Below are 27265 nucleotides of genomic sequence, written 5' to 3'. Positions count from 1 at the left end.
CTTCAGTGGACGAGCATCAGGAACACTTCATCGATGCCGAAACGGGTGAGCTTTCCCTCCACAAGCGGAAAATCGCCCCAGAACGCCCAATGGAGTCTTACAGGATCCCTCTCAAGAAAAAGGACTCTGCTTTCACTCCAGCCTTGGTGGAACCACTTTCCCCACAGACTCATAATGTTTCGCCCACTTACTCGGATGTGGACGCTGGAGAGGGGGATGATGAGGATGAGTACAGTTATCCTGTCTATACAGACCCTGAGGATACCAACGAACCCTGGGCAGCTGGTGGCGACCCAGGGGATCCTCAATCAGGACAAGACCCTCAACTTTTTTCTGCAAAAACGTCCCCTATAGAAAACTCTGCAGCTTTCAATGCCCTCATTGAGCGGGCAGCTAACAATCACAACGTACAGCTCCATGGTGACCCTGTGGATGTCGATTTCCTTTTTGATACCTTCTCAGTATCAGAAAAAACTGTTAAGACTCTGCCTATGCTGAAAGGTGTTTTAAAGCAAGCTGCTGAGATCTTTAAAGAACCTACCAGGGCGAGGGTGATAAACCCTAGGATTGAGAAAAAATACAAGTCAGCGCCTACTGATCCTACCTACATCAAAGGACAGTTGCCTCTGGACTCCCTTGTTGTCTCGAATGCCCGGAAGAGGGCTAATTCTCAGACTACGGATGATGCTCCTCCCCCAGACAAAGAATCCAAGGTCTTTGAGGCATCGGGGAAGAGGGTAGCAGCACAGGCAGCCAACATCTGGCGCATTTCTAACACACAAGCGCTTCTGGCGCGCTATGACAGGGCACACTACGACACACTGGAGACCCTGTTGCAGCACCTGCCTGATGAATACAAGGAGGCGGCTGAGATGCTGATTCAGGAAGGGAAGTTGATCTCTAACGCTTCAATTAAGTGCGCTCTGGACGCAGCTGATACCGCGGCCAGAGCTATAAACACTAGCGTTATGCTGCGGCGACATGCCTGGCTGAGAATCTCTGGATTTAAGCCAGAAATCCAAACCACCATCCTTAACCAAACAGTCAACCCAGATCACCTGTTCGGCCCGGAGGTTGACACCACCCTAGAAAAAATAAAAAAGGACACGGAGTCTGCGAAATCCATGGGTGCCTTACAGTCCCAGCAGTTTCGGGGTGGGTCTTTTCGTCGCTCAAGCACTAGAGGCGTTTCCAGGGGCCAGCTCTCCCAGTCCACGCAGTACTACAAGAGCAACACTCAGTCCACATACACCAACAAGAGTCGAGGTGGATATCGTGGCAACAGCGCCAAGGGCAGAGGTCGTGGAAACAACAGCTCCAGATCCTCTGCCACCAGCAAACAGTGACGCCTTGTCACTGCCCCCCGACCATACAACACCGGTTGGGGGGAGACTCCAGCAGTTCCTGCCCGTCTGGAAGTCCATCACCACAGACAGGTGGGTCAGGAAACTTATCCAATACGGTTATTGTCTGGAGTTAACATCCACTCCACCCAACATGCCCCCAAGAAACCGTCCTATGTCGGCCGAGCATTTGCACTTATTGCAGCAGGAAGTCACCGTTATGCTGCAAAAAGGAGCAATAGAGCTCGTTCCTATGCAAGAAAGAGGCACATGGGTGTACTCCCTGTACTTCTTACTACCAAAAAAGGACGGGTCCCTCAGGCCCATTCTGGACCTCAGGCCACTCAACCATTACATCCTGTCGGAGCACTTCCATATGCTGACCCTGCAGCAAGTGCTCCTGTTGCTCAGTCAGGGGGATTTTCTCGCAACTTTAGACCTAAAGGATGCGTACTTTCACATTCCACTGCACCCTTCACACAGGAAATACCTCCGGCTCACCATACAAAACCAGCACTACCAGTTCAAGGTTTTGCCTTTCGGTGTCACCACGGCACCTAGGGTGTTCACAAAGTGCCTGGCGACAGTGGCGGCGCATCTCAGGAGACGAAAAATCCACGTCTACCCTTATCTGGACGACTGGCTCATCCAGGCAAAGTCAGCCCAGCAGTGTGCCGCCCACATGTCCCACACCATTCACCTCCTGCACGATCTCGGGTTCTCACTGAATTACCCAAAATCCCACCTCCAACCCGCCCACATACGGCAGTATCTGGGTGCGACCATAAACACTCTGGCAGCCACAGCACAGCCAAATTCAGTGAGGGTCAGCAGCATTCAATCGCTGATACAGAAGTTCAGACCTCAACACTCGCTTCCAGCAAGAGTGTTCATGCAGTTGATAGGCATGATGGCCTCCTGCATTTCCATAGTCCCGCACGCAAGACTACATATGCGCCCGCTTCAGGAGTGCTTAGCACGTCAGTGGACTCAGGCTCACGGGCAGTTGAAAGACCTAGTGTTGGTGAGCGGTCGGGCATACAACTCTCTGCATTGGTGGAATCCACGAAACCTTTGCAAGGGCCGACCGTTCCAAGAGCCTGTGTCACATCTCATCCTGACAACGGACGCCTCTCTCCAGGGATGGGGAGCTCATGTACTCCATTACACAGTGCAGGGACTATGGACGCAACAGCAACGGAAGATGCACATCAATGTTCTCGAACTGATGGCGATCTTCATGGCACTCAAAGCCTTCAAAGTACATCTGTGCAACAAGGTCGTGTTGATCCGGACGGACAACATGCCAGCCATGTTCTACATTCAAAAGCAGGGAGGAACACACTCTCCGCAGCTGTCTCATCTGGCTCAGAGCATGTGGAAGTGGGCCATTCAGAGGAACATCTTCCTCATGGCAGAACACCTCCCGGGCAAGGACAATCAGATGACGGACCTGCTCAGCAGGCACAGCCACCAAATGCACGAGTGGGAGATACATCCATCAGTCCTCCACCCGTACTTCCAAAGGTGGGGTCATCCAGAGATAGACCTGTTCGCCACAAGGGAGAACGCAAAATGCCAAAGCTTCGCCCCCAGGTTCCCACACCCACAGTCGCAGGGCAATGCGATATGGATGAACTGGTCAGGCAAATTTGCGTACGCTTTTCCCCCAGCACCTCTGATACCGCTGGTGGCACGCAAGCTCAGGCAGCACTCGATGACTCTCATCCTGGTTGCTCCAACGTGGGCTCGCCAACCATGGTACACCACGTTTCTAGAACTGTCCGTGGTACCGCATCAGAGGCTACGTCTCACGCCCAGCCTTCTGGCGCAGAGCCATGGCGACATTCAGCATCCAGATCCGCAACAGCTCAACCTGGCGATCTGGCTCCTGAAGGCTTAGAGTTTGGCTATCTGCACTTGCCTTCTGACTGTATGGACATCATTCGGGAGGCAAGGAAGCCCACCACCAGAGCATGCTATGCGGCAAAATGGAAGCGGTTTGTCGTTTATTGTGCAGACCACAACATTAACCCGCTAGATGCGTCTATTCAGAATATCATCTGTTACCTTTTCCATCTGTAAAAATGTAATCTGGCCTATGCTTCCATTCGCATACATCTATCTGCGATGGCCGCTTATCTCCAGAACAGGCAGCACCTCTCACTCTTCAGAGTGCCTGCCATTAAGGCCTTTCTAGAAGGACTCAAACGAGTCATTCCTCCGCGGACTCCACCAGCTCCGCAGTGGAACCTCAATGTGATCCTCACCCGGCTGATGGGTCCTCCCTTAGAACCACTGCATTCCTGCGAGATTCGATTCTTGATGTGGAAAGTGGCTTTCCTCATAGCGATCACGTCGCTACGGCGAGTTAGTGAACTGCAAGCCCTAACTATCCAAGAGCCATTTATTCAAATTCATTCTAACAGGGTAGTGCTTCGCACTAACCCTAAATTCCTTCCTAAGGGCGTGTCTCAATTCCATATCAACCAGACTATTGAATTGCCTGTTTTCTTCCAAAATCCTGAGTCATTGGCGGAGAGAATGCTCCACACCCTTGACGTCAAAAGGGCCCTGATGTATTACATCGATAGGACCAAGGATTTTAGGAAGACTAAGCAACTCTTTGTTGCCTTTGCACCACACCACAAAGGCAACCCCATTTCCAAGGCTGGTATTGCTTGGTGGATCGTTAAATGTATCCAGATCTGCTATCTGAAAGCCAAACGTACTCGCACCATTCCACCAAGGGCCCACTCCACCAGAATGTTGGGGGCCTCTATGGCATTCCTTGGAAATATTCCTTTGGAAGACATATGTAGAGCAGCCACATGGTCTACCACACACACATTTACAAAGCATTATTGTGTTGATGTGCACTCCAAACAGCAGGCATCTGTAGGGCAGGCTGTTCTCAAAACACTTTTCCAAACTGCTGCAGCTGGCACGGGCGGCCGCCGTTAATGGAGGGACTGCTATGTATTCTATGCACAGATATGAATTCAGCAGCCCACATGCCTCGAACCGAATATGCTACTTACCAGTATGCATCTGTTCTTGGCATGTAGGGCTGCTGACATTCATATCGCCCGCCCTCCTCCCCTGCGCCCGTAGCAGCTGCAGAATTCACACATACTTCTAGCATGGTCATCATTCACTCCATCTTGGCCACAATGGCTAAAAACAATCTGAGGATGGAGTCGATGCCCATGCGCAGTGTAGTCCAGGGGAGGAGCCACCTATCTCGTGATACTTCGAAGACTCTTCCAGGACAGCAATGTGCAATCATCCGGACCCAACACTAGGCGGCGATCTATGCACAGATATGAATGTCAGCAGCCCTACATGCCAAGAACAGATGCATACTGGTAAGTAGCATATTCGCTATACAGTTACCAGCTTCAGCCAAAGACCTTCATTACATGTTACACCCATCCCTAAGGATGAGTCTACTGCCAAGCACAAGTGATCCCTGTAGCAAGTGTCCACGCTTTAGAGAAGTATATTGGTCTGAGTTGTCATTAGCATGCTTTCATGCCTTTCAAACATAACCGTTAGGCCGCTATATGTGTACCTCCTCAGCATGCTGGCATCAGTTCCTTTCTTTGTACGCTTTCCAAAGTAGATCTCGAGTTCCATCTATTCTGTAAGTTTGACAGCAGCATTACCCTCAAACATTTTCAGTGTGCAAGGGATGTCCCTGCTAAAATCACAGGTTACAAACCACGCAGGGATTGCCATTGCCAGATGTCAGTGACGGACACCCAAAATGTCCATCTCTGATGCCTCTGCTCCAAGCACGACTCGGCGTTGTGCAACCGCTGTGCAAAGGTGAACTGAAAGGTCATCCACGACGTGAAGGCAAAATTGCCATTGCGGAATTCCGAAGGAAGTCAAAGAAGTCCCTGTTGAGGGCACAGATGCAGTCTCACTACTGAGGCCGATCTCGCAAACAATCATCATAAAAGTCATGAAGCTCAGGTAAGTCCAAAAAAAACAAAAAAGCATAAGAAGTCCAAACACAGCTCTTTGTTGTCCAGCCACACCCACTGTTCATTAGTGCGACGCTCCTGGTACCTCTGCACTGCGGACTTGTTCCTCAACTTTGGAACCAATTCTGACCTTGCTCCTGGGGAACTCTGATTTCGCCTGGCCCTCCGCGACCCTAGATCAGCTTCATGAGCTGAGACTGGCCATGTACTAGATCTTTGATACCCCTCCGAATCCCTCTGCTACACTTTTAGCACTGAGGATTCAAGGTGGCCTCTAGGCGATTAACCACCATTGGAACCATCCCCGCTGTCGACTGTGCCACTTGACCTCATCTCGGGGCATGGCGCTTGCATGAGCTTAGCTTCACCAGCTTTGGCGCAACATGTGGCACTGCAACTGACACCGCTGGTGTGATCCTCTACAGCAGAAGCAGAGACGATAGTTTATTGGGACTCCGACTCACCTGTAGCCCCGTCCAAGATCACAAACAACACGCCTTTAGTTCCTACTGTACCCTGAAACATCCCAACAATTTAATGACTACATCCCTGATGACATTTATGATGGCAATCCTTTTTAAGATTTACAAGATGCCAGTGACCTGGTACCTCTATTTGACTTTCACCTCCTAATCCTGTAATGGCAACAGAGGAGTCTGCCTCCTTCGCAACTGTAATTAGGAGAGTGACGGAAGTATTAGACCCACCTTACCCACTGCAGAGGTCAAAACAAATATCCTACCGTTGTTCCTTAATGCAAGACAGATCATTCATAAACCTCTTTTCCCCTTTAATGAGGTTCTCTCTGATGGGCACCTGGGCAATTCCAAAATTTCACCTCCCGGTCAACAGGCGGGTAGCAAGGTGGCATAGGCCTACCCTCGGGGATCCAGATTTCTTCCTGCAACACCCTACTCTAGATAGTTTAGTGGCGCAGGCATCTATAAACTGGATTAGCCCAACTATGTTTCCGAACACTTCGCCCTACTGGCTTCTCCACCGACAACCTGAACACCTTAATTGCCATCCCCTTTGATGGCTGTAGGCGCTTTGGAGCAAAGGCGGACTCAGCCTTGGTAAGATTTAAAAAGAACAAGGCCGCTGCCTGATCTCTAAGCCTAGCTCCACAGTTTCTGCAGTTCCACCAGCAACTTTGCTTCTTTCGAGGGTTTCGAGACGGGATACCAACAGAGAAGGCTCCAGAATGTGCCCTGCAACAACAGGCCCCTCAGTCCATTGGAGATAAAAGCTTTGGATCAGGCTGTCCGCATCCATGCCCCCAGGGGCAATGATCCACCCAGACACCAGCAACACTCCCCAGCACACATACACCTATCGCAAAGTCTTTTTAGGTCATCGTCTGCAGTGAATGATCGCCCAGTGGGACGTTGCATCACCTTTCACCACCCAGGCGGAGATGCATCATATCCGACCAGTGGTTGCTCCAAATTGTGGAACATGGTTACCCTTTAACTATTTTATCCCTTCGATATGCCACCCACACTGCAACACCTTCCAGAGGTCTTGTCCATATTCTGACGAGAAGTTCAGGCTCCCTTGGCCAGGAGAGCCATTGAGAGGGTGCCAGCCTCAGAGTTCAGGGCTTACTCCTGTTACAAAAAGAAAAGTTTAAGATGTTCACCCAAGCCCAAATTCTGTCTGCTCAGGTATCAGGCCCCTGGATGGTGGCATTGGATTTTCATTCCCATCCTGCAATCCCACAATCATTGCTCAAGGTTTACGGTAGACCAGGAGCACTTTCAGTTCTCCATGCTCCCCTTTGGCCATACCAATGCACCCCTGGTGTTCACAACAGTGATGGTGGTGGTTGAAGCCCATCTGCGGAGGTTTGGAATACCAGCCCTACCCCACCCCCTGCTTTGACAGGCTACTGAAGGCAGGCTTGCCTTCAACAGTTGTAAATTAGTAGGATTCCAATCTAGAGAACTGTAAAGTGCCAACTTATGATGTCTGTGGGCTCCACAGCACCAGCAGAGTTCAGAAAGAAAACAATGTCAGCGCATGGAGGTAGAACAGATCTAGTGAACCTGAGGTCACATCTAGGGCGGGAAGGATCCACTGTGAAGCCACACAACACCACCAACTGACACCCAAGAGAATTGCTGTTGAAAGATCTCCAGATCCGGTCTGAGGCTTGGGGATAGTCGCAAGAATAATCTGTGGTTAGTCTCTACCAGTAAAGACTTTACCGAAGGTAATTAACATGTTATTTTCGCTCTCAAATTTTTTATCTCCCCATTGGTATGTGTTGTGGCAATTTCACCCTTTAAAAAGGTTAAAGGGTAAATTTTTCTTGATCTGGACAATTGCATTTTAAGAGGGGGAATATTAAGCACATGCATGTAGTCTCACTTCTAGTTACCATGTATGTTATGCAGGTAATTCAATAACTAAATATGTATATTTCAGTGCATAATCTCCTGGCATTCATTTGTATACCTTTGGCTTTTTTGATGTCTCTGCTACTGTTGAACCATTAACATTGTTTTTTAATTTTCATTTTTTTCCAGACTGGTTACATGTTTGGCAAAGGCATCTATTTTGCCGACATGGTTTCCAAAAGTGCAAATTACTGCCACACCCTTCCCAGCAACCCTATTGGTTTGCTATTACTAGGAGAGGTTGCACTGGGAAACATGTAAGTAGCTTGATATTTCTAGGATTGTGTGCTGCGAGGGTGTCCACTTATATAGAGTGCACTGCAGTTTATTCAGAAAACCCAAGACACCCCAAACAAAGCTTATTTAGGTTTATACTTGACTTTTCAAGGAACACTGTCTCCCCATACACTAGCTTCTGATCTGTTAGATTCCTTACATTAAACATCCTTAAATCGTACCCTTAGACTCTTGCCTGTTAACTATTTAATTGCTTCTGATCTAGGGTTCCTTTTAAACAAATATCTTTACTTCCATTCATGCATACATAAAAAGGCTCTATTTAAGCTAAATGACAGATTGCTATTGCAAACTACTTGGAAGAAAAGGGAGAGATGGGTTATCCTTGCAATGTCAATGGTAAGTTGAGACCAGTTGGGCATCGTCACTTTAAGGTTAGATAACAGACGGCAGAAATAGAATAGTAGAAAAGAACCACACCAGCAGGTCTTGGATGAAAATTAACAGACTCTTTTATAATATGTTTTTCGAATGGATACAACCACAGATTCCTCACCTTGTGAATGCCCCCAGTTGCCCATGTGGGTCCATAAATTTTTCTCAGTAGTGCTTCCGCATGGCAGCAAGTGGCATAGTGCAACTCTAAATTGACTTTGACCCTCCACAAAAGAGACATCAAAGCAGCATATATCTCCCACTCCTGTGCACTGACATCAGTTCCTTTCTACTCTTCAAATATGGCCCTCAGTGTCTCTCTCAAAGTTTTACATCGTCCCTGAGGAAGCTTTTATTCTGAAATGCTTTTTCTAATGTGCAAAGGACATGTCCTCAATGAAGCTACAGGGTTTAAGCCTTGTAGGGACTATTACACACAGATTTCTGACATACCCCTACGAGGTATAACTGGTGTCTAGGGTTGTCGCACAACATCAAGGTCTGTGCGACTACCCGGATGAACTTCAAGACTATCCAAGAGCACAAAGCCAAGTTCTGTATCGCTGAACACCAAAGAAAGGCGCAAGCGACCGCTCCTGTGACGATGTATTGCAATAAGCAGGGCAAGGTGCAGGCTCTGCGCCTCTAGAACTGGTTGAGCCGTCACTGCATTTCCATGGGCATGAACCACCTGGGAGGATCTTTGAACGTCAGGGTGGATGAACTCAGCCAGCGACGCCTAGCGGGTCACAAATGGCAGTTCTACCCTTATGTGGCCACGGCACCTTCCAGAAATGAGGAAAACAATGCTGAGTCTCTTTCCCACAGCAAAGAAAGCACAAGGTCAACATATTTGCATGCTGGGTTCCTGGGAAGGCTCTCTCTTTGGGACACTGTCTGTCTAGTTTGAAACTCCTGTATGCCTTCCCACCTCTCCTCCTGCCTCGCTTTCTGAAGAAGTTTGGGAATGACTGGGCTCAAGTCATCTAAGTGGATCCAGATTGGGTCAGGAGAGGCACCCGAAGGTTATGGGCATGAGCATCTGTCCTCCGATCAGGCTGCTACTTCGGGACGGTCTTCTTTTTCAGCAGCAGGCAAGGAGCATGCACCCGGGCCTATGCAACCTACACCTCTGACTCCTTTTGATCTTCCTCCTGAAGTCGTGGATGTCATTCTAGCGGCCAGGCATCCATCTACAAAATCTGTTTATGCGAAGTGCTAGGATAAGGCTGGTATAGTTCCCACCATGCAGATCCATTACAAGCAAAGTTGTTGGATGTTGTGATGTGTTTCCCTAAAGGTCTAGTTCATATGTTTTATGATGCTGCAGTGGGAATCTTAATACTCGCATTCCTTGTGTACCCCCTGCCGATGCACAGCTGGTCTTTTTGTCTCCTGACTCTTAAAACAGTCTTTCTCACTGCAATATCTTAAGCCTGTTGCATGAGTGATCTTTAAGTTCGATCTGTGCAACCTCCATGCAGCACTAGCCCCAGTGAAAAGGGGCCGAAGGCGCGGAAGCGCAGTTGATTCATGTTCACAGAACACAACTGACGTACTAGAAGTCAGCTTGGTTGTGGGAAGCTGTGTGTGTGCCCTTGAGTGTTTTAGTAAATCAGTTTTAGCGTGTATGAAAGGAACGTGACCCAGTAATTGTTCTTGCTTGAAATTGGTTTTAAAATTTGCGCATTTGCACTACTCTTCGCTGCTCACTTACCGGTTCCCGATTTAGGGTGCCAGAGTTCGACAGTCCCTCCCCGGTCCACCGCAGCCATTAGCGGGCTGTTTGTGTGGAGGGAGGTGTGACTGCGGATACTCACTTCCTGTGTGCCGTGCTCCACCGCCATTTTGGGTGAGGAGACTGTCTAGGCTACAAAAAACTTGGCACTAGCCCCAGTGAAAAGGAGCCGATGGCGCGGAAGCGCCGGCAGCGCCAAAGCCAAGCCCGTCTGCGCCAGTTCATCGTCAAGACACCAGAAATGCTGCCCCTTTCATTAGAGATGGGCTAACCTACACCCGGACGATCTATTGGCAATTAGGAATTTGGTGAGCAGCTGCAGACAGTATTGTGGGGACACTATTGAGTGCCCTTTCTGTTGTTTACAGTGTGGCTTCAACGCTACGCCGACACCAAGCAGCCATCTCCCCCTGTCCAAGAAGTATATTAGTATTTTTTTATCTCAACTGTCGCTCATTAGCCAAACACCATGCTGATGTCTATGATCTATTAGAGAACGCCACTCCTGACGTCCTTTTCCTTACCGAGACATGGCTCATTGATGTCATGATTGCTGAGCCAGACCTGGCGCTCCCTGTAGGTTATAGCATTCCATTCTTACTCTTAACAGGGGGACTAGAGACGGGGGCATCCCGGTCATTTTCAAATCCTGCTACTCCTGCACTTTCGTTAGGCAGGCTGTAGCCGGATGTGAATGAGCTCACTTTAAGGTTACATTGAGCCCAAATTATACAATGTCAGGGCTCCTAGTATACCGGGCCGCCGGGCCATCCACAGACTTTAGGGCAGCACTCGCGGAGGTGGTCCGCATGCTGGCGGTCAATGCCTCTAACTTTACAGTCACTGGGGATCTGAACCTACATTTGGACAATCATGAAGACACTGACATGGCTAATTTCGTAGCTGACCGTGAGGCTTGCCAGCTAGTGCAACAGGTTTCATGTCCGATGCATACTGCCAGCCACCTGATGGACCCAGTCTTTACGGACATACCCTCTCTGACAGTACATGCCCCCATCCCTATGGGATGGTCAGACCACTACTTGGTCCCTATGTCACACCAGGATATAACTCCGTCACGGAGTGAGGATCGGTCGACCGCCCTCAAACTCTCTTGGCACAAACTAAATTGGGAACAATTCTACGCCTGTCTCTCCATTATTTGCCTGAGCATCCTAATGAGCCACATAGGGTATTCCCCGTCTGGATCAGCCAGCCATAAGACAGCCTTATTCCTGAGTAATGGTCTATGAACCGCAAATCTAAAACTAGACCATGGTATAAAGGCGAGCTGGCAGATATGCGCACGGTCTGTATAAGGCTGGAGGTTATATGGATTAGGGACTTCAACTCCTCCTCGAATGATATCCACCGGGTGGCGATTAAAAGGTACCACCAGGCCATTCAATTGTCGCGAGCAGCATTCTATGCCAATCAAATCCACAAGAGTGACCATCTGGCAAAGAGCGTATTCTGTGTACTCTTTAGCCTTAAATCTCTGCAGGCCGCTGCAGGGCCTACTATCAAGTCCAATGAGCAGTGCCACCTTCTTTGGTAGGAAGGTGGACAACATCTAGAAGTCCTTTCCGACTGCATCTATCTACCTGCAGGTAGCGCAGTGTTGTCAAAGGGCTAATACCTTGGATGCCTGTCCTCCAATCCCTGCAGATGAGCTGCAGGGATGTCAGTCTCTCTTTGGCAAACTCGGCAGTATCCGTGGTGCCGACTGGTGTAGTTGCTCTTTCCCAAAGTCTGTACGAGTCCGGGCGCTTCTCCCCCCAAGGATCTCTCTCTTCGTGGTTCCGGGAGACAGAAAACAAAATAAAAGGACCAATTAATTTCCCGTCCTCTAACTATGTTTACAGGGTACCAGGGAGTGAGGGACACCTCTTTGTGCAGGCTTTACCGCGTTTAGTAGTGAAGTGAGGAAGGGTAGTTTTATAGGGTATGGGGATGTGCAGGACAATTAAGGAGCAGGGTTTCAAATTAACGCGGGAAGATTCCCCGGCGTCCCACCCAGCTCGAAAACCTGTCCCATACCTGTCTGAGCCACACTCCTCCCTCGGGAGTGTGGCACGGCGCAGCGCGGTCCCGTTGGCCTCCTGGCTCGTCTTCTTCGGAAAGCAGCGCGTCTCCTTCCCCTGATTCGTCTGCTTCTCTTCCTGGCTTGGTGTTCGTCTCTCCTCCGGTTCTTCGGTCTTCCTCCGCTCGGCTCACTCCAAGTCCGGTGACGTCACACGCCGACTCTGGTTGTTCCGGCATTTTATCCAATGTGATGAAGGAAACGTCACGGTGGGCGGAACCTTCCTCCGGGATATTCTGCCAGTTAAAGGGGCCGGCCTGCATATCTTCGGGAAGTGTTCGCCAGGAACAGCGCTCGTCCTGTGAGGAAGGATCAATGAAGTCCTCGTCATTAAAAGACCACCAGTCCGATTCCTTGTTCTGTTCTGGGTTACCAGTCACCTGGTTACAGTTCCCCTGCAGACACTCTTAAACCAGATCAATTTAGGAAAGAGGTTCCTGCAATCATATCTTCCTTGGGGCAGGTGATAAACCGGTCCCTCCCCACGGCAACTGTGCCCAGGGAATGGAAACAGGCCAAGGTGATATCCCTGCTCAAAAAACCCTCGCTGGACCCGGCCAAACCGGAAAACTATTGCCCTATTTCCCTGCTCCCTTGGGCCGCAAAGATCACTGAGGCTTATGTGAACTCCCTCCTGTCAGACTTCCTGACCTTGAACAACACGCTGGACCACTCCCAGAATGGCTTTCGATCAGGCCACAGCACTGAGTCTGCTCTCCTTGCTGTGACAGAACATCTCTGGTCAGCACTAGATGCTGGGCGAACGTCAGAACTGATTCTACTGGATCTCAGTGCTGCGTTTGACACTGTGTTCCGATGCCATTCTGCTGCAATGCCTGGAGGAGGCGGGAATTACTGGATCGGCCTTGGAGTGGCTTACCTCGTTCCTTCGTGAGAGGTTGTTTGTGGAAACAGTCCCTCCTTATGCCTCAGGCGTACACCCCATCAAACAAGGGGCACCAGACGGTTCCTCCCTCAGCCCCCTATTATTTCATCTCTACGTCCAACTCCTGGCTGCAGTGACTAAGAGCTGCGCCGACGATACTCAGCTGGTGGTGGCGCTCTCGAACGACACCGAGCAGGACACCCTTAAGTTTCAGGGCGATCTGGAGGCAGTCGCCGAGTGGATGACCACCAACTGCCTCCAGCTGACCACCAACTGCCTCCAGCTGAATGCCCGGGGTAGCTACTCCATGTGCCAATGTATTGGTAGCAGCCTCTGTCCTGATTAAATGAGCCCTCAGACTCAGCGAGTAATAAATGAGTTACCCTGATGTGCTAAATAGGCATATATTGAATTTAATTACAATTTAAATACTGAAATCATACATAGAAGTAAGTGGTGATGTTGAGTAGATGTAGTACTCACTGAGGACAGTATAGTAGTGGGATACAAAATGCTACAGGGCATCCCACAGGCATGGTCTGAAGACTTTCAACTCTGATTTTACTGGTTTGGCTGAATCTGTAAATAAGCTCCCTGATAGTATACCCAGTGGGTAGTGGGAAACAAAATGAAGCTACTGATATAACCGCCTTACCCTTTCATTTCGCCACAACACTGGTGCCTCTAGTAAGACATCAGCTTTGACCAGCAGTATTGGGGTTTTGCAAAATACATATTAGCTCAAGCAACCAATGCTAAGTATCACATGATTAGTGAGGTGCATGTTGTAAGGTGGCAGACATCGTGTACATGCTAGTGGCCCTTATATATCAAACATCTTCAGCCTACAGATGAATGCCAGCAAGTCAGAGGTATTCCTGGTGGGGAAGGACCATGGTCAGTGGAGTGAACTCTGGTGACCTGCAAGCCTTGGTAGTGCCCCCCTCCCACGCAGGTCATAAAAAATCTGGGGGTGTGGCTAGACTTGTCTCTTAGTTTCTGCGTTCAAACGAAAAATGTGGCAGGGACCTGCTGCGGGCTACTGCGTGGGCTCAGACCCCCATTGGGTCTCTTTGATGCACCCACAAGTCAGATCATCATTCAGGCATCAATAATGTCAAGATTGGACTATGCCTGCTCTGTGTATCTGGGGTCCAATAAGGCTGAAATTCTGAGGCTACAGAGGGCACAGAACGCAGCGGCAAGAACCATTCTTGGCCCGGTATCAGACACCATTCTTCGGCTTCACTGGTTGCCTGTGGCTAGGGGAATTGAATTCAAGGCGCTCTGCATCACTTTCAAAGCCCTGAAACTCACCACCCCTAGCATCCTGGCCAACCTGTTTTGGCCTTATGTTCCCTCATTTCATCTCCACTCACAGGGTCAACCCCTGGTGGTGGTTCCCCGGACAAGGAGAGTCTGGGCTGGAGGCCGCTACTTCTGCAGTAGGGCGGCTTTCCTGTGGAACTCTCTTCCTGCTCACATCCGGGGCCTCAACCACTACCTAGAATTCAGGAAGACCATTAAAACACACCTGTTTCCTGCAGTGTAGCCCTTTCACCTGCTCCATCCGAACGTGCTGTCAGCGCCGGGATGCCCCTTTGCTGGGGCAGATGTTGCACTTTACAAGTTGTGGTAACATTAACATTCCTGGGTAAACTTGTGTTGTGGACAAAATTAAAAAATTCTGCCAAAAGTCAGGACTCCTCCCCCTCACCTCATGAAAGTTGAGAAACTCTGTTGTTCGGATCTCAGAAGAACTTTGAGATTTTACATTGATCGCACCAAGAACCATGGGTGTCAGCTCTTTGTGGGGTTCTCTGGAGCAAACATGGGTAAGACAGTGCAGAAATGAAACACATCAATGTGGATTGTCCTCTGTATTAACTCTGCTATGCATTGTCCAAAAAGCACCCACTGGAAAGTCTGAGGGCTCATTTAATCAGGACAGAGGCTGCTACCAATACATTGGCACATGGAGTAGCTGCCCCGGGCATCTGTCAGATTACAACGTGTGTCTCAGTCCATATGTTCATGAAGTACTACTGTCTTGTTTGCCAGATGTTTTGTGAGAGACACTTTACCCTTTCGGTCTTGCAGGACCTTTTGGTTCAAGTCATTCCACAAGCCCCACCACATTGGGCGGTACTGCTTTGGTATCTATTCTCAAGGTTAGGATTAAGTACAACAATTTACTTGCATGCTGGAGTGCTCTTTCTGGTAGATACTCTATAAGTGGATGCCTCACCCCTCTCCCACTTCCCCGCTCTTTTTTCCTATTGATAAATTGGTCCCAATCTAGAGATCTGCACACTGTCATAACTGTTCAGTTATTGGACTTCGGTCCCAAGCCGTGGACTGAGTCAAGAAAGAAATTGACACCAGTGTACATCGGTGGTGCTTATTTGCTGTTAATATGACACCACCTGCTGCCATGCCAGAGCAGTGTTGAGAAAAATCTCCAGATCCAGTCTGGCACCTGGGTGTAGTCATAAGGTGCCTAATCTGAGTATGCAAGAGAGGGTGTAACTGAAGGTAAGCATCTTCATTAAAGCTACTAATTGAAAGTACATTTATACTGATTAAAAGTGTGTATTTTACTTTAACTTTAGGCATGAATTGAAAGGAGCTGCCAATATAACAAAATTACCCAAGGGCAAACACAGCGTGAAAGGTATGTGACACTCAAGTGACAAAGAATGTGATGCAGAATGCAATCTGGAATTTAGTATGAGTGTGTAGGAGCAGCTGATCTGGCACTCTCTGTATCAGCCGAGCTTTCAGAATGTGAACAGCTATGAACCTACCCCATTATTCCTACGTCTGCTTCCTGTACCCTCCCGTTCTGGTTTAGGATGACAAACAAAAACTTAATACCTAATAACCTGGTTCGTTAACTAAATTCACAGACCGCTGTTAAAAAGAAAAAATAAGTTGGATCTCCCCTGTTTTTACTTATCTCCATATGTTAAATTTTACAACTTTTTAGATAATCCCTATTTTGTGGCCTTTGCTTTTATGTTCTGTTTTTCACTCACAGCTTAAAAAGGCACATGATCTGAAGGGTTCAACAAGCATGTTAACAAACATTAGAATTTTAAGTGTACAATTCAGTGATTGTAAGGTCCATGGAAGAAATGCCTTTAACACATGAGACCTATTCCTTCACTGGCTTGATGATCGTGTGTTTTAATATGGCGTCAAAGTATGGTCATCTATTTTTTAACCTGTACCTTCTGTGTCTTTCTTTCTAGGTTTAGGGCAGACTGCCCCTGACCCTACAGCCAATGCAGAGCTTGACGGTGCAGTGGTTCCTTTGGGATGTGGTACTCCAACGGGAATCCATGACACCAGCTTGTTGTACAACGAGTATCCTTCATAATCAGTTGCTATTTAAAGCATTCGACAGAAGGTAGTTTAAATGGGTAATACTAATGAAATTATGTTTGTTAGAGTTTTTTTCCCAAAGATGCATCTTAGCCCTGTTGAAATTAGAAAATCAACTTTGCCACTGAAGTATTAGGTGCAAATATGATCAGCTGTTTAGAGATGCTTTATAGAAATATCTGCTGATAAATCGGTACTAAGAGCAGGACTTCAATGGAAAAATGCAATGCAGAGCAATGCATCAGTGCAGGGTAGTTCATTGGGCTGGGTGAGTCTGAGGGGCAGAGTTCTTGTGCCCTGAAAGCAGCTCAAGATGCTAGTGTACTAATCTTTGACTCAGCGAGTAATAAATGAGTTCCCCTAATGTGCTAAGCAGGCATATATTGAATTTAATTACAATTTAAATACTGAAATCATACATAGAAGGAAGTGGTGATGTTGAGTAGATGTAGTACTCACTGAGGACAGTTTAGTAGTGGGATACAAAATGCTACAGGGCATCCCACAGGCATTGTCTGAAGACTTTCAACTCTGATTTTACTGGTTTGGCTGAATCTGTAAATAAGCTCCCTGATAGTATACCCAGTGGGTAGTGGGAAACAAAATGAAGCTACTGATATAACCGCCTTACCCTTTCATTTCGCCACAACACCAGTACCTCCAGTAAGACATCAGCTTTGACCAGCAGTATTGGGGTTTTGCAAAATACATATTAGCTCAAGCAACCAATGCTAAGTATCACATGATTAGTGAGGTGCATGTTGTAAGGTGGTAGACATCCTGTACATGCTAGTGGCCCTTATATATCAAACATCTTCGATGCGGGAAAGAAAAGAAAACATCGCTGTGGTTGAACGCCTCTGGGTAGTTGAGTACATTTTTAGCCCAAAAGTTCCTGGTTTACATTCATCCACTTTTATGAGGCTATACTTGATCCAACCATTCATATACCTAGAGCGTTACTGTTTAGATATGGGTTTACGTTTGCTGTGCATTATCGATCCACACACCTCGCATAATTGCAGATGATTTAATTATTTGAGCAGTGACATGTCTGTTTAGTACCAGGAAAACAGTTGGAATTTAAGTGTCCACCATCCCATGGAATTCGTTTCTTGCTGATAATGGTTGCATATTGACCACAGGTTCATTCAGAAAGATAATGCATGTCAGGGCAGTAGCAAAGCCTAGCACAAGCACCCAGGGTTGTGACAACTGAGGTCTGTTTGGATTTGCTTTTCCTCTGAAGAAGACACAGTGAAACTGATATCTACTGTTCAGCAGTACTTGTCTGTATGAGGTCACCTCACTGCCCTGCAGAGGGTCCCTCTGCACTAGGAAGGTGGGAGAGCTGAACAAAAACAAATCCACTGTTCCTTTCTTTACCATTACACCAAGGAAACACCACTTAATGTTGGACTGATCATTAAGGAATTTTTGTAAATATGTGATCTTGCCCAAAGCCCAAACACTGATAGTAATCCAAATAATCATGAAATAGTTATTTGGAGGAATTATTTTCATTCTCTGTGCTTAAAAGTTCTGAACACTCAATCAACAAAAGCAAAAGTTAGAAATCTTGGGGATCTAAATACTTAACAAGGAAACCACAAAGCCATCAACAAGAGAGGAATACAGCTGTTGGAAAATGGCTGTACCTGAAGGATGAGATGCTAACCCATCAGCATAATTTCTAGAATTGTGGCTATCTATGTAGAATTCTCAAAATTGAGTTCAACCACCTCATCAGAAATGTGACGTTTCCTAAGAGCATATTGAAACGCAGCGGTGGTAATACTTTTCTTGGGATGGCCACAAAATCACAAATTTGCAGACCTATGCAAGGGTTAGGAAAAGGCAAAACATTTTACTCTGAAAAGAAATGTCAGACATGAGGAATAATTTAAGCATTCATTGTCCATTAAGAATGTAAATATTCCACAAAGTGAAGGCCCGTTTTCTTGCTTTGGCCTGTTTCCATATGTGAATATTTGGCTAAGAATGCAGCGAGAAATTCACATGACCAGTTAGTACAGAAGAGTATATTTTGATCAGATTCTGTACACTTTGCGATTTAAACTGTCCTTACATATTATGTTAAGTGTGCATGTAAAGTGCTCATCTCACTCAGGGGGTATCTTGGCGCTGATTGAGTTTAAGTGCATGCTTGCTGTATGCAGTGCCAAGCTTTCAGTTTCTTTCTAAATTCTGAGACTGTACTGGCTTCCTTAATGTGAAGGAGCTGTTCTTTACAGGCTTTAGGAGCCAAGAACAGGAAGGTGGGCCATTGGTGTTGAAACTTTGGAAGCTGGGGACAGTAGTGAACAGGAGGTTTGCAGAGCAGAGGTGCCTGGTGGAGGTGTGGAAGCTGATGCATTTGTCCAGGTTGTTGGAGTCTAGTTTGTATAGTGCTTGTGGGGGAAGATGTGGAGGAAGGTAAGAGTGAGTCTGCTATGTTCTGGAAAGGTCTGGAGCCACTTGGTTAGTGAGGTGGGGATTCCACCGTGTAGTGCATTTCGGTAGTCTAGCTTTGCTGGTGATGAATGCTTGGGCGTGGCAGCCAACTGAAGATTTTCTTGAGAATCTTGAGGGTGTGGAAGCAGGAGAGGGTGATTGATTTGACTTGGCCTGCCTTCACTAGTTTGTTGTTGACCACGATTCCAGGTTCCTGACTTGGCTGGAAGTCGTTGGAATGGGACCCAGTTCTAATGACCAGCAGTCTGTGGACCATGAGAGTCTGTTCGCTCCTGAAGAGTACTAACGTGGTCTTGTCTGAGTTGAGTTTGCGGCAGTTGAGCTTTATCCAGATGGCGAATTCTGAAGTGCACTGGATGAACTTTTCTTGGGTGCTGGTGTTGTCCATGGAGAGGGAAAGTTGTGTTGTCAGTGTATGAGATGCTAATTCCGAAAGTTTGCACAGTGTTGGCTAGTGGGTCCATGTGGATATGAAAGAGTACGGACTATACCTAGTATTTCCTATACAAGGTTTGTTTGTTGTAGGAAACTGAATTTTTGTTTCATAACCCCCGCCCCCAACACACACACACACTTTTTGCCCCCATTTTAGCTACTAGATGTTGGTTTTCGACTCCAACAGTGCACTGTGGCCTGCTAACCAGACCTCCGTGCCAGTGCTCTTTTCTTAAAACAAAGTTATGTCTGATTGTTTTACCCTTGGCCAAGGACTTTAGCACCCCTGTAAGTCCCTGATAAATGGTACCCCTGGTACCTAGGGCATGGGTACTAAAGAGGGTCCCTAAAGGCTGCAGCGTATCTTAAGCCACCCTAAGGGACCCACATGCAAATTTTACACAGACTGCTATTGCAGGCTGGATGAAATGGTGCAAACCATTATTGAAAACGTGACATCGCATACTCTGTATGTCATGCCAAAGTCTCTGCATTTAATATATGCAAGTCACCCCTACAAGCAGGCCTTTGTGCCCTAAGGCAGGATGCATTATATTTTATGGGATGACATCTCTGGCTGAGCAGACAGGAGACTGTGGTGTCTAGTTCTGTTACTAGACATTGCAAGTGAAGAGGGAAGACATCTTACTGGGCACTAGTCAAAACGAATTACCCAGCTACAAAATGGCTTCACTGAAACCCATGGTGTGTGGTATCCAACACCTCGCATTAATAAACCCACACAGATTCCAGTGATGGATTTATTAATGTATGTACCCAAAGGGTACCTTGGAGGTACCTCTGAACCTTACTAGTCCTCTAGTGTGCTAGCTAACTGGTGCATACCAGCCTGCCACCACAGACACGCGTCTGACTCCCTGGGAGGTGAGAGCCCCGCTCTGAGGTCAGTAACAATGCCTTCTTTGGCAGGAGTCGTGTACACCTCCTCCAACAGAATGGCTTGCAAATCAGCGTAGCAAGGCCAGAGGCTTCAACGCCTCTTCCACCTTTGATATGTGATCTCTGCATTCCCCCAGAGCTGGGAGAAGCCACCTCCTGCCCTGAGGCCCATGTGGCACCAGGACAGGGGTGAAAATAGATAGTCAGGAGGCGTGTTGCACTGCCTGGCTGGACACACCTCTAGGGTGGGCAGCCTGTAGTCAACACGAAAAAAGGAATTGCACCATTTTGTGTGTAGCGGAATTTGGAACTCTGGAACTGGGTGATACCCACTCCTCACAGGAAGTAGTCATCTATGGGGCATAGTGACCCCAGGAATAAGCAGGCCATTGGCTACTATCCCTCACTCCCCTTAACACCCCTAAATTGAGTAGTTAGGTGGCTCCTGACACCATGAAATCAGATTAGTCTGCTTGAATGACAAAGAAGAGTCCAGGGCCCGAGAACTGAGGAGTTCACCATCACTTGACACACAACCCTGCCTAGCTGCTGGACCTCGACAATTGCATGGACCCGGCGTGTCCAAAAAGCTGTGTCACCTCCCAAAGCTGTGGAGGAGCAACTTCAGTTTGCCAGCAACATCTTGCTCGGAGCAGAGGACCTGCAGGCACCGCAAAGCATTTGCTGCCAGTCAACCATGTTGCTAGCCATCAGGCTCAACTTAGGAGCAGCGTGACAGGAGAAGGTATTCATGCTCATGGTAGTCAGATTGTCTCCTTGTCACGTTTGGAGATGCCCGACACTAATACTCTGGGTACCGGAGCAATTGCAGCAACCAAGGCTTGTTGGTAGTCCAATCGGACTCCAACAGCACAAAGCTAGACCTACCGTCGAGGGACGTCGGATCCACAGGGCCAGCACTGACAGCGGCCCAGCTGCCCTGTTTCCCCTTTTCACCAGGTCACCAAGACCTTGAGTGTTTCTCTGACTGCTGCGACCAGACACTTCAAAGCATCCCTCACAGCCCGAGTCCAAGGGAGGCGACTTTGCCAACGGTGTCCTGAGACCTTCAAAAGCTGAACCCACACTTTAGTTCGGCCTGACTGTTCCCCCAGTCACCGCCTGCAGCCTCTTTTTTGCGGGGACTGAGAACCATGAGAGTTTTCAGCAGCATGGCCCTGCTGACTAAAGCACCACTGCACACGAGCCCCCAAGCCCAGATTTGAGTGGTCTGATGGTGTCTCTGCATTCCCAAGACCCTCAAGACCTGATCCCTCCTTTGGGTTCATCCATATTTCCTCCCCAGCCCCCTCTTGCAACCTCTTTTCCACAGAACTGTTTCCCATTGAAGTGAACGGGACACTTGACACCCAAACACACCTCTGCACCCAGGCACCCCATTGATTCCCACGGTGACCTGTTGGTGCTGCCTTGGACCTTACTCCATACTTCCCTTAAGTCCTGGAGAACAGTCCTGTAAGTTGTTGCTAAGTGACCTAAGGCCGTATATGTTTATCCCCATAGGATAACATTACCGCTTGAAGTCTACAGTTTAAGTGTATTTTGTTGTGACTTAAAATCTGATAACTCGAAAAGTACTTACCCAATTACGAATAACTTGGTGTCTAAATTCAAATACAAATCTGTTATATTTATAAATTGGTGTTGGATTTGTTTTTTGAGTGTTTGTCTCACTTACTGACTCTGCTTGCACAGTAAATGCTTAACACTTTGCTCTGATATGCCTCACTGTTCACCCACACTACCACAAAAGAGACCATTTGGGATTATAACTTTAACCCCGATAAACCTGTAAGGGTTGCCTGGACTCTGCACAGTGTACCTCATCTCATTTTGGTGTACTATGTAGAGAGCAGCTTCCCACATTTGGATTGTGTATATAATTTTTAACACCAAGAACTTCGTAATTGGGTACGTACTTTAGACTTTATCAATTTTACAATAGAAAATTACAGCTGTTAGAATTGAGGCATGATATTCGAACGCACTAATGTTATCTTATGGGAGAAACATTCACTGCATAGGGTCACTTGTAAATGACTTACAGGACTGTTATTCTGGACTTAAGGTGACCAGTGACTGGGGGACTAGTCCAGCCCAAAAAGGGGTTCTACTCTTGAGGATTTCAGGGCTTGAGAGACACCTTTTGTTTCAATGGACTCTGGCTGGGGGTATTGGGTGCATAGGTGTTTTGTCGGGCAGTTTGTTGACTCTGAGGCTCCCATGGTGCTTGGTGCACCTGCAGAAGAGGGAGAAGAAACACAGCAGGACGACTTTTGGCGTGGAGCTGGCCTCTGGTGAAGTCCCTTACGTGCATGTCGGTTTTGGCAGCGGTTGTGTTTGGACTGAACACAAACAAGTCTTGGTGCTTGCAGCAGACTCCAGTACCTCGGGTATTGGTGTAGGGCTGCTCCTGGGTGTTCTGGCATCTCCAGACTCCGTGGGAGACAGATATGACTTCCTGGAGCACAGTGATCTCTTCTTGGATGGCTGTTGCATTGGAGGACCTGGTGGTCAGAAGATCGGTCTACCAGATGTCATCTTTTGTGCCTGCAGGCGAGTGCCTCCTTCACTACAAGGGAGAGGATGATGGGTTGGCGAAGTGCTGGCAGCCCTCGAAGGCTTCTGGTGATGCACAACTGCAGCACGAGTCGGGTCTTTGCAATTGTTGAAACAGGAGCTGGCAGGCATGGTTTGTCACAAGTCCACAATTCTTCTGCTCTTCTTTGTCCTTCGTGAGTCAGATGAATCTTCTTTCCTGGTATCAGGGGGCCACTTAAGTACCGAATTTGGGGATGCTGAGTGAACGGAAGTATCCAATAGGCAACTTACCCTTGTGGGTCACTGCGCCCCCTATATGACCTCTTCCTGTGAAAAAGTGGGCATAAATCTGTCCCAGAATTCCTAATTCCGCAAAAATGAAGATGGTGGAACCCTTCTTTCGTGGAGTACATCAGGCAGCCCCCCTTAGGGTTGGGACTGGCCTGATAGTGCAACATGCCTGCTTGCATAGCAAATTTACTACCTTTTCTGGTGCCAAATGGGCCTCAGGGCAGGAGGTGGCATCTCCCAGGTCTAGGGGAAGCCGGGGTCGCATATCAAAGGCAGCAGGGGCTTTGAGGCACGTCGACTTGGAAGTTCCTGGCCTTGACAATGCTAAATCACTAAGCATCCTGTTGGAGGTGTGAACACATTCCTCCAGAGCAGGCATTGTTTCTGGCCTCAGGGGGTCAGAATCATATCTGTGGTGGCAGCCTTTTTGATACCAGTCAGCCAACCCACTAAGAGGCTAGTAGGGTTTTAGGGGGCTCCTCTAAGTTGCCCTCTGGGTGCATGTTTTAATAAATCCACTACTAGCATCAGTATAGATTTATTAAGATATGGTGTTTGATACCAAACACCATAGTTTTCAGTAAAGCCATCCTGTAGCTGGGGAACTCGTAATGACCCGTGCCCAGTACATATACTTAAGATGGCATCCCTTTTCACTTGTACTATCTAGTAATTGACCTAGACAGCACAGGGGCATACCTGCTCATGTAGATATGTACTTACATGTAATATAATGCACTCTGACTTGGGGCTGCTGTAGGGGACTTGGCACAAAAGTGTGTGCCAAAGGCTTGATCAGTTTAGAATCAATTGACCAGTTGTCTTATTTTAGGGAAAGAAAATTGGCACCGGGGTCCTGGTTAGCAGGAACCCAGTGAACTTTAGTGAAAGTTGCAAGAAATCCCAGGCAAAAGGTGGGGGGGGGGGCAGTTTCCTACAGTATGTATTTTTGTGTAGCAAAGATGTAGCAAAAGCCAAAGATGCAGTCAGTGACTGAAGAAGTAGCTGGGCTCTGAGAGTAGATTTGCAACTTTTTTATGGTGTGAAAACGGTCAAATCTGATATTAATACTTAGGAGGGGGGGGGGGGCTTGTTGACAATTTTGACAGCATCCCTCGAATACCGACCATCATCTGGCCCTCTTCTGACCACTCCTTCCTAAAGAATCGACTCAGAATGGATACCTTTCAAGAACTGTCTACAATGCCATACAAAGTACCTGTAGTGCTATGAACATGGGTTTGTAACCTCTACCTCTCCCTTGACCAAGTCGACACTACATATGAGGCCTGCCTTACTACTTCTTCGAAAAAGGCTCCTAAAGGCTTTGGGAACATCAAAAGGTGCAATCCTCTGTGAGTGCCCCTATATATTCTGTAAAGAAGTGCAGCTTGACATAGAGGAGGGTGAAATTGCAAGTCCTTTAGGCATTCTACCCTATTGCCTAGTCCAGAGGCAGTTTTCAGACAAGGAGGAAGAAGAGGGGAACTAACAGCTACTTCATAGCTCACAAGGCCTCTTTCTGCAGGCATCGTGCCTCCGCAGCTGTTTGAGCACAAAACTCCTCAAGGCTCCAGGCCCTTCAAAGCAGAGGTCCCTTTTGCCAGCATTGAAGCCACCATCTGTGGAGAATTGTGGCTCAATGGTTAGAGCGCCAGACCCTGATGCAGAGGTCTGGTCCAGGACCCGGGTTCAATTCCTGCCTTGGCGGGTCTTGGGCTCAATTTCCTCGGACCTGATAATTCTCGCCTCAGTGCCTATTCTAATCATGGGTCCCACTCTGCAACTCTGGGCAATAGCTTGCTTATACTCCACAACGGCCCCAACAGTGCTGGGAGCCCCCTACATCACATATGCTCAGCATACATAGGGACAGTGCCACCAGCCCTCTCCCCTACAGTCCACCTCAACCTGTTCCGTAAACACTTTCTCCTCCCCCTCCACCTCTTCGAACACCCCCTCCCTTTGCACCAGATTGAGGAATTCCCCCATTCCTCGTATTGGACTGTCGCCCCATTTGGCCCTGCAGGCCCTATGAGGCTCCATTTCATCCAGAGCCCCCAAATTATGACCCTTTGAATGACTAGAACATTGACCCCCTGGGAAACCCAGATTTGAATCATCAATCCGTGAGAGCTTTTCTACCGAAAGACACCATGGCCTACTATGAGGTAAACTAATGGGTGGCAACCTTTCATAAGGTGGATCAGCATGTCCTCCACAAGGAAGATTATGTTTGAGGCATGTGGGCTGCTGAATTCATATCTTGTTTATAGATCGCCGCCTAGTGTTGGGTCCGGATGATTGCCCTTGTTGTCTTGGAAGAGTCTTTGAAGTATCACAAGATAGGTGACTCCTCCCCTGGACTACAGTGCGCATGGGCATCCTCTCCATCCTCAGATTGTTTTTTTCCGCCATTGGGTTCGGATGCAAACTCCTATACTCCAACTTTGGAATCAAAATCAAAACTTTTCTAAAGGCCAAAAGGCCTTCGATTCGACGGTATTGTTCTCGCTCGGTACCTCTCTACTCGATCCAGCCTTCCATCTCTACCGTTGGGCCTTTTTTCGACGCCACGTGAGCCGACCGTCGATGGAAAGAAGCCCATTTAAAAGGTGCCCACAATGCCACTCCAAGTTCCCACACACTGATAAGCACTCAGTATGCAACAAGTGCCTTTCCCCAGACCATAAGGAGGAAAGCTGTCCGGCCTGCGCACATTTTCGATCCAAGAAAACTATTCGGAACCGACGTGCCGCCAGGCAAGAAATGCAGCGACAGGCACCCGACCCGGACAACATCTTCGATGATGACCAAGATCTACAAGAAGCGCCAGATCGGACTTAGAGATCGTCACCGTAGAGGACTACTCGGACTCCGATGACGACATCCCACCGGGGCAAATCGTGAGTACCCTGCCCCCGACACCATCTACACCGTTAACGGCTCCGGTCAAGGCATCGCCAAAGGGCCTTAGCCAAGATCCTAAAAAAATGTTGCTTGCCCCGCCATCCGGCTCGGCTCCGAAACCTTCCGAAACCCCAGGGCCCAGTAACATCATCCCAAAGACGGTTCCAGAGCCAAAGAAGATCGTCGACCCGAAGGGCGTCGATCCGCAAACGGCCGAACCGCCAAAGAGCGTCGAGCCGAAAAAGACTGTCGACCCCAAAAAGGCCGTGCAGCCCAAACTTGTCGAGCCAAACGTGGTTGTCGACCCGAACAAGGCCACGCAACCAAAAGGCGCTGAACCAAAGAAGGTCGCCGACCCGAACAAGCCTTCGGCACCAAAATCCGTCGACCCGGCAAAAGGCACCGTACCTACGCCCGCGTCGAAGCCAGAAAGACCTATCAGCCCAAAGACACCGGCTCCAAAAACACCAGTCGATCCAAAAAAAGACAATTGACTCGGAAAAGGACACTCATCCAAAAAAAAACAACTCCAGTCGATCCTAACAGGAACATCGACTCGGAAGAGGACACTCCCCCAAAGAAGCCTACGGAGCACAAAAAACGCGTCGACACGAAAGTCACGGTCGACCCGAAAAAAGGGCCCGAGCCGAAAAAATCGGCTGCTAAACCAAAAGTCGTCAAAAACTCAACCCAGGACTGTTGAGGAAGAACTCTTCCACCCAGATCCCTCTGACGACCAAGCAAAAATGTATATTAACCCCGAGACTGGTAAAGTTACCATCCTGCATAGAAAAAAGAGGCCTTTGGACTTTGAACCTCAGTCCCCTATTCCACTGAAGAAAAAGGACTTTGGGACTTCTCCTTCTAGACCCTTCATTCCTTTTCAACCTATCATGCCTACTTCTCCTTTTAATCCATACACTCCTTATTCTCCTTCTCATCACGGGGACGATGAAGGTAACACAGGGGATGAGCCACAGCCTCAATATGACTTCCCACAGGACCCTGAACCACAAGAGGAACCATGGGAAGAGCCAACTGACCCTTACAACACCCATCCCATCCCTGATATGTCCTCCTAAGCTGTCACCTACTGATGACACCGTAGTTTTTAATCAACTCATAGACAGGGCTGCACAGTTCCACAAAGTGGATATGCATAACGACCCTATTGAGGAAGACTTCTTGT

At 48.1% G+C, this 27265-nt stretch overlaps 1 protein-coding gene across 1 annotated transcript in view; it reads left to right on the top strand.

Moving 5' to 3' along the window:
• The window catches only part of PARP1 (poly(ADP-ribose) polymerase 1), a 461510-nt gene that overhangs the window by 401444 nt on the left and 32801 nt on the right, over nucleotides 1–27265 (top strand). The window contains exons 20-22 of the mRNA XM_086926179.1: nucleotides 7867–7994; nucleotides 15729–15790; nucleotides 16371–16485. Coding sequence (XP_086782305.1) covers nucleotides 7867–7994; nucleotides 15729–15790; nucleotides 16371–16485 — 305 coding nt within the window. The remainder of the gene's footprint in view (nucleotides 1–7866; nucleotides 7995–15728; nucleotides 15791–16370; nucleotides 16486–27265) is intronic.

This window comes from Lissotriton vulgaris, chromosome 6 (genome assembly GCF_964263255.1).
Source record: "Lissotriton vulgaris chromosome 6, aLisVul1.2, whole genome shotgun sequence".
Classification (NCBI taxonomy): domain Eukaryota; kingdom Metazoa; phylum Chordata; class Amphibia; order Caudata; family Salamandridae; genus Lissotriton; species Lissotriton vulgaris.
Note: the sequence above shows the minus strand (reverse complement) of the source record. Positions and strands in the feature narration are given on the sequence as shown.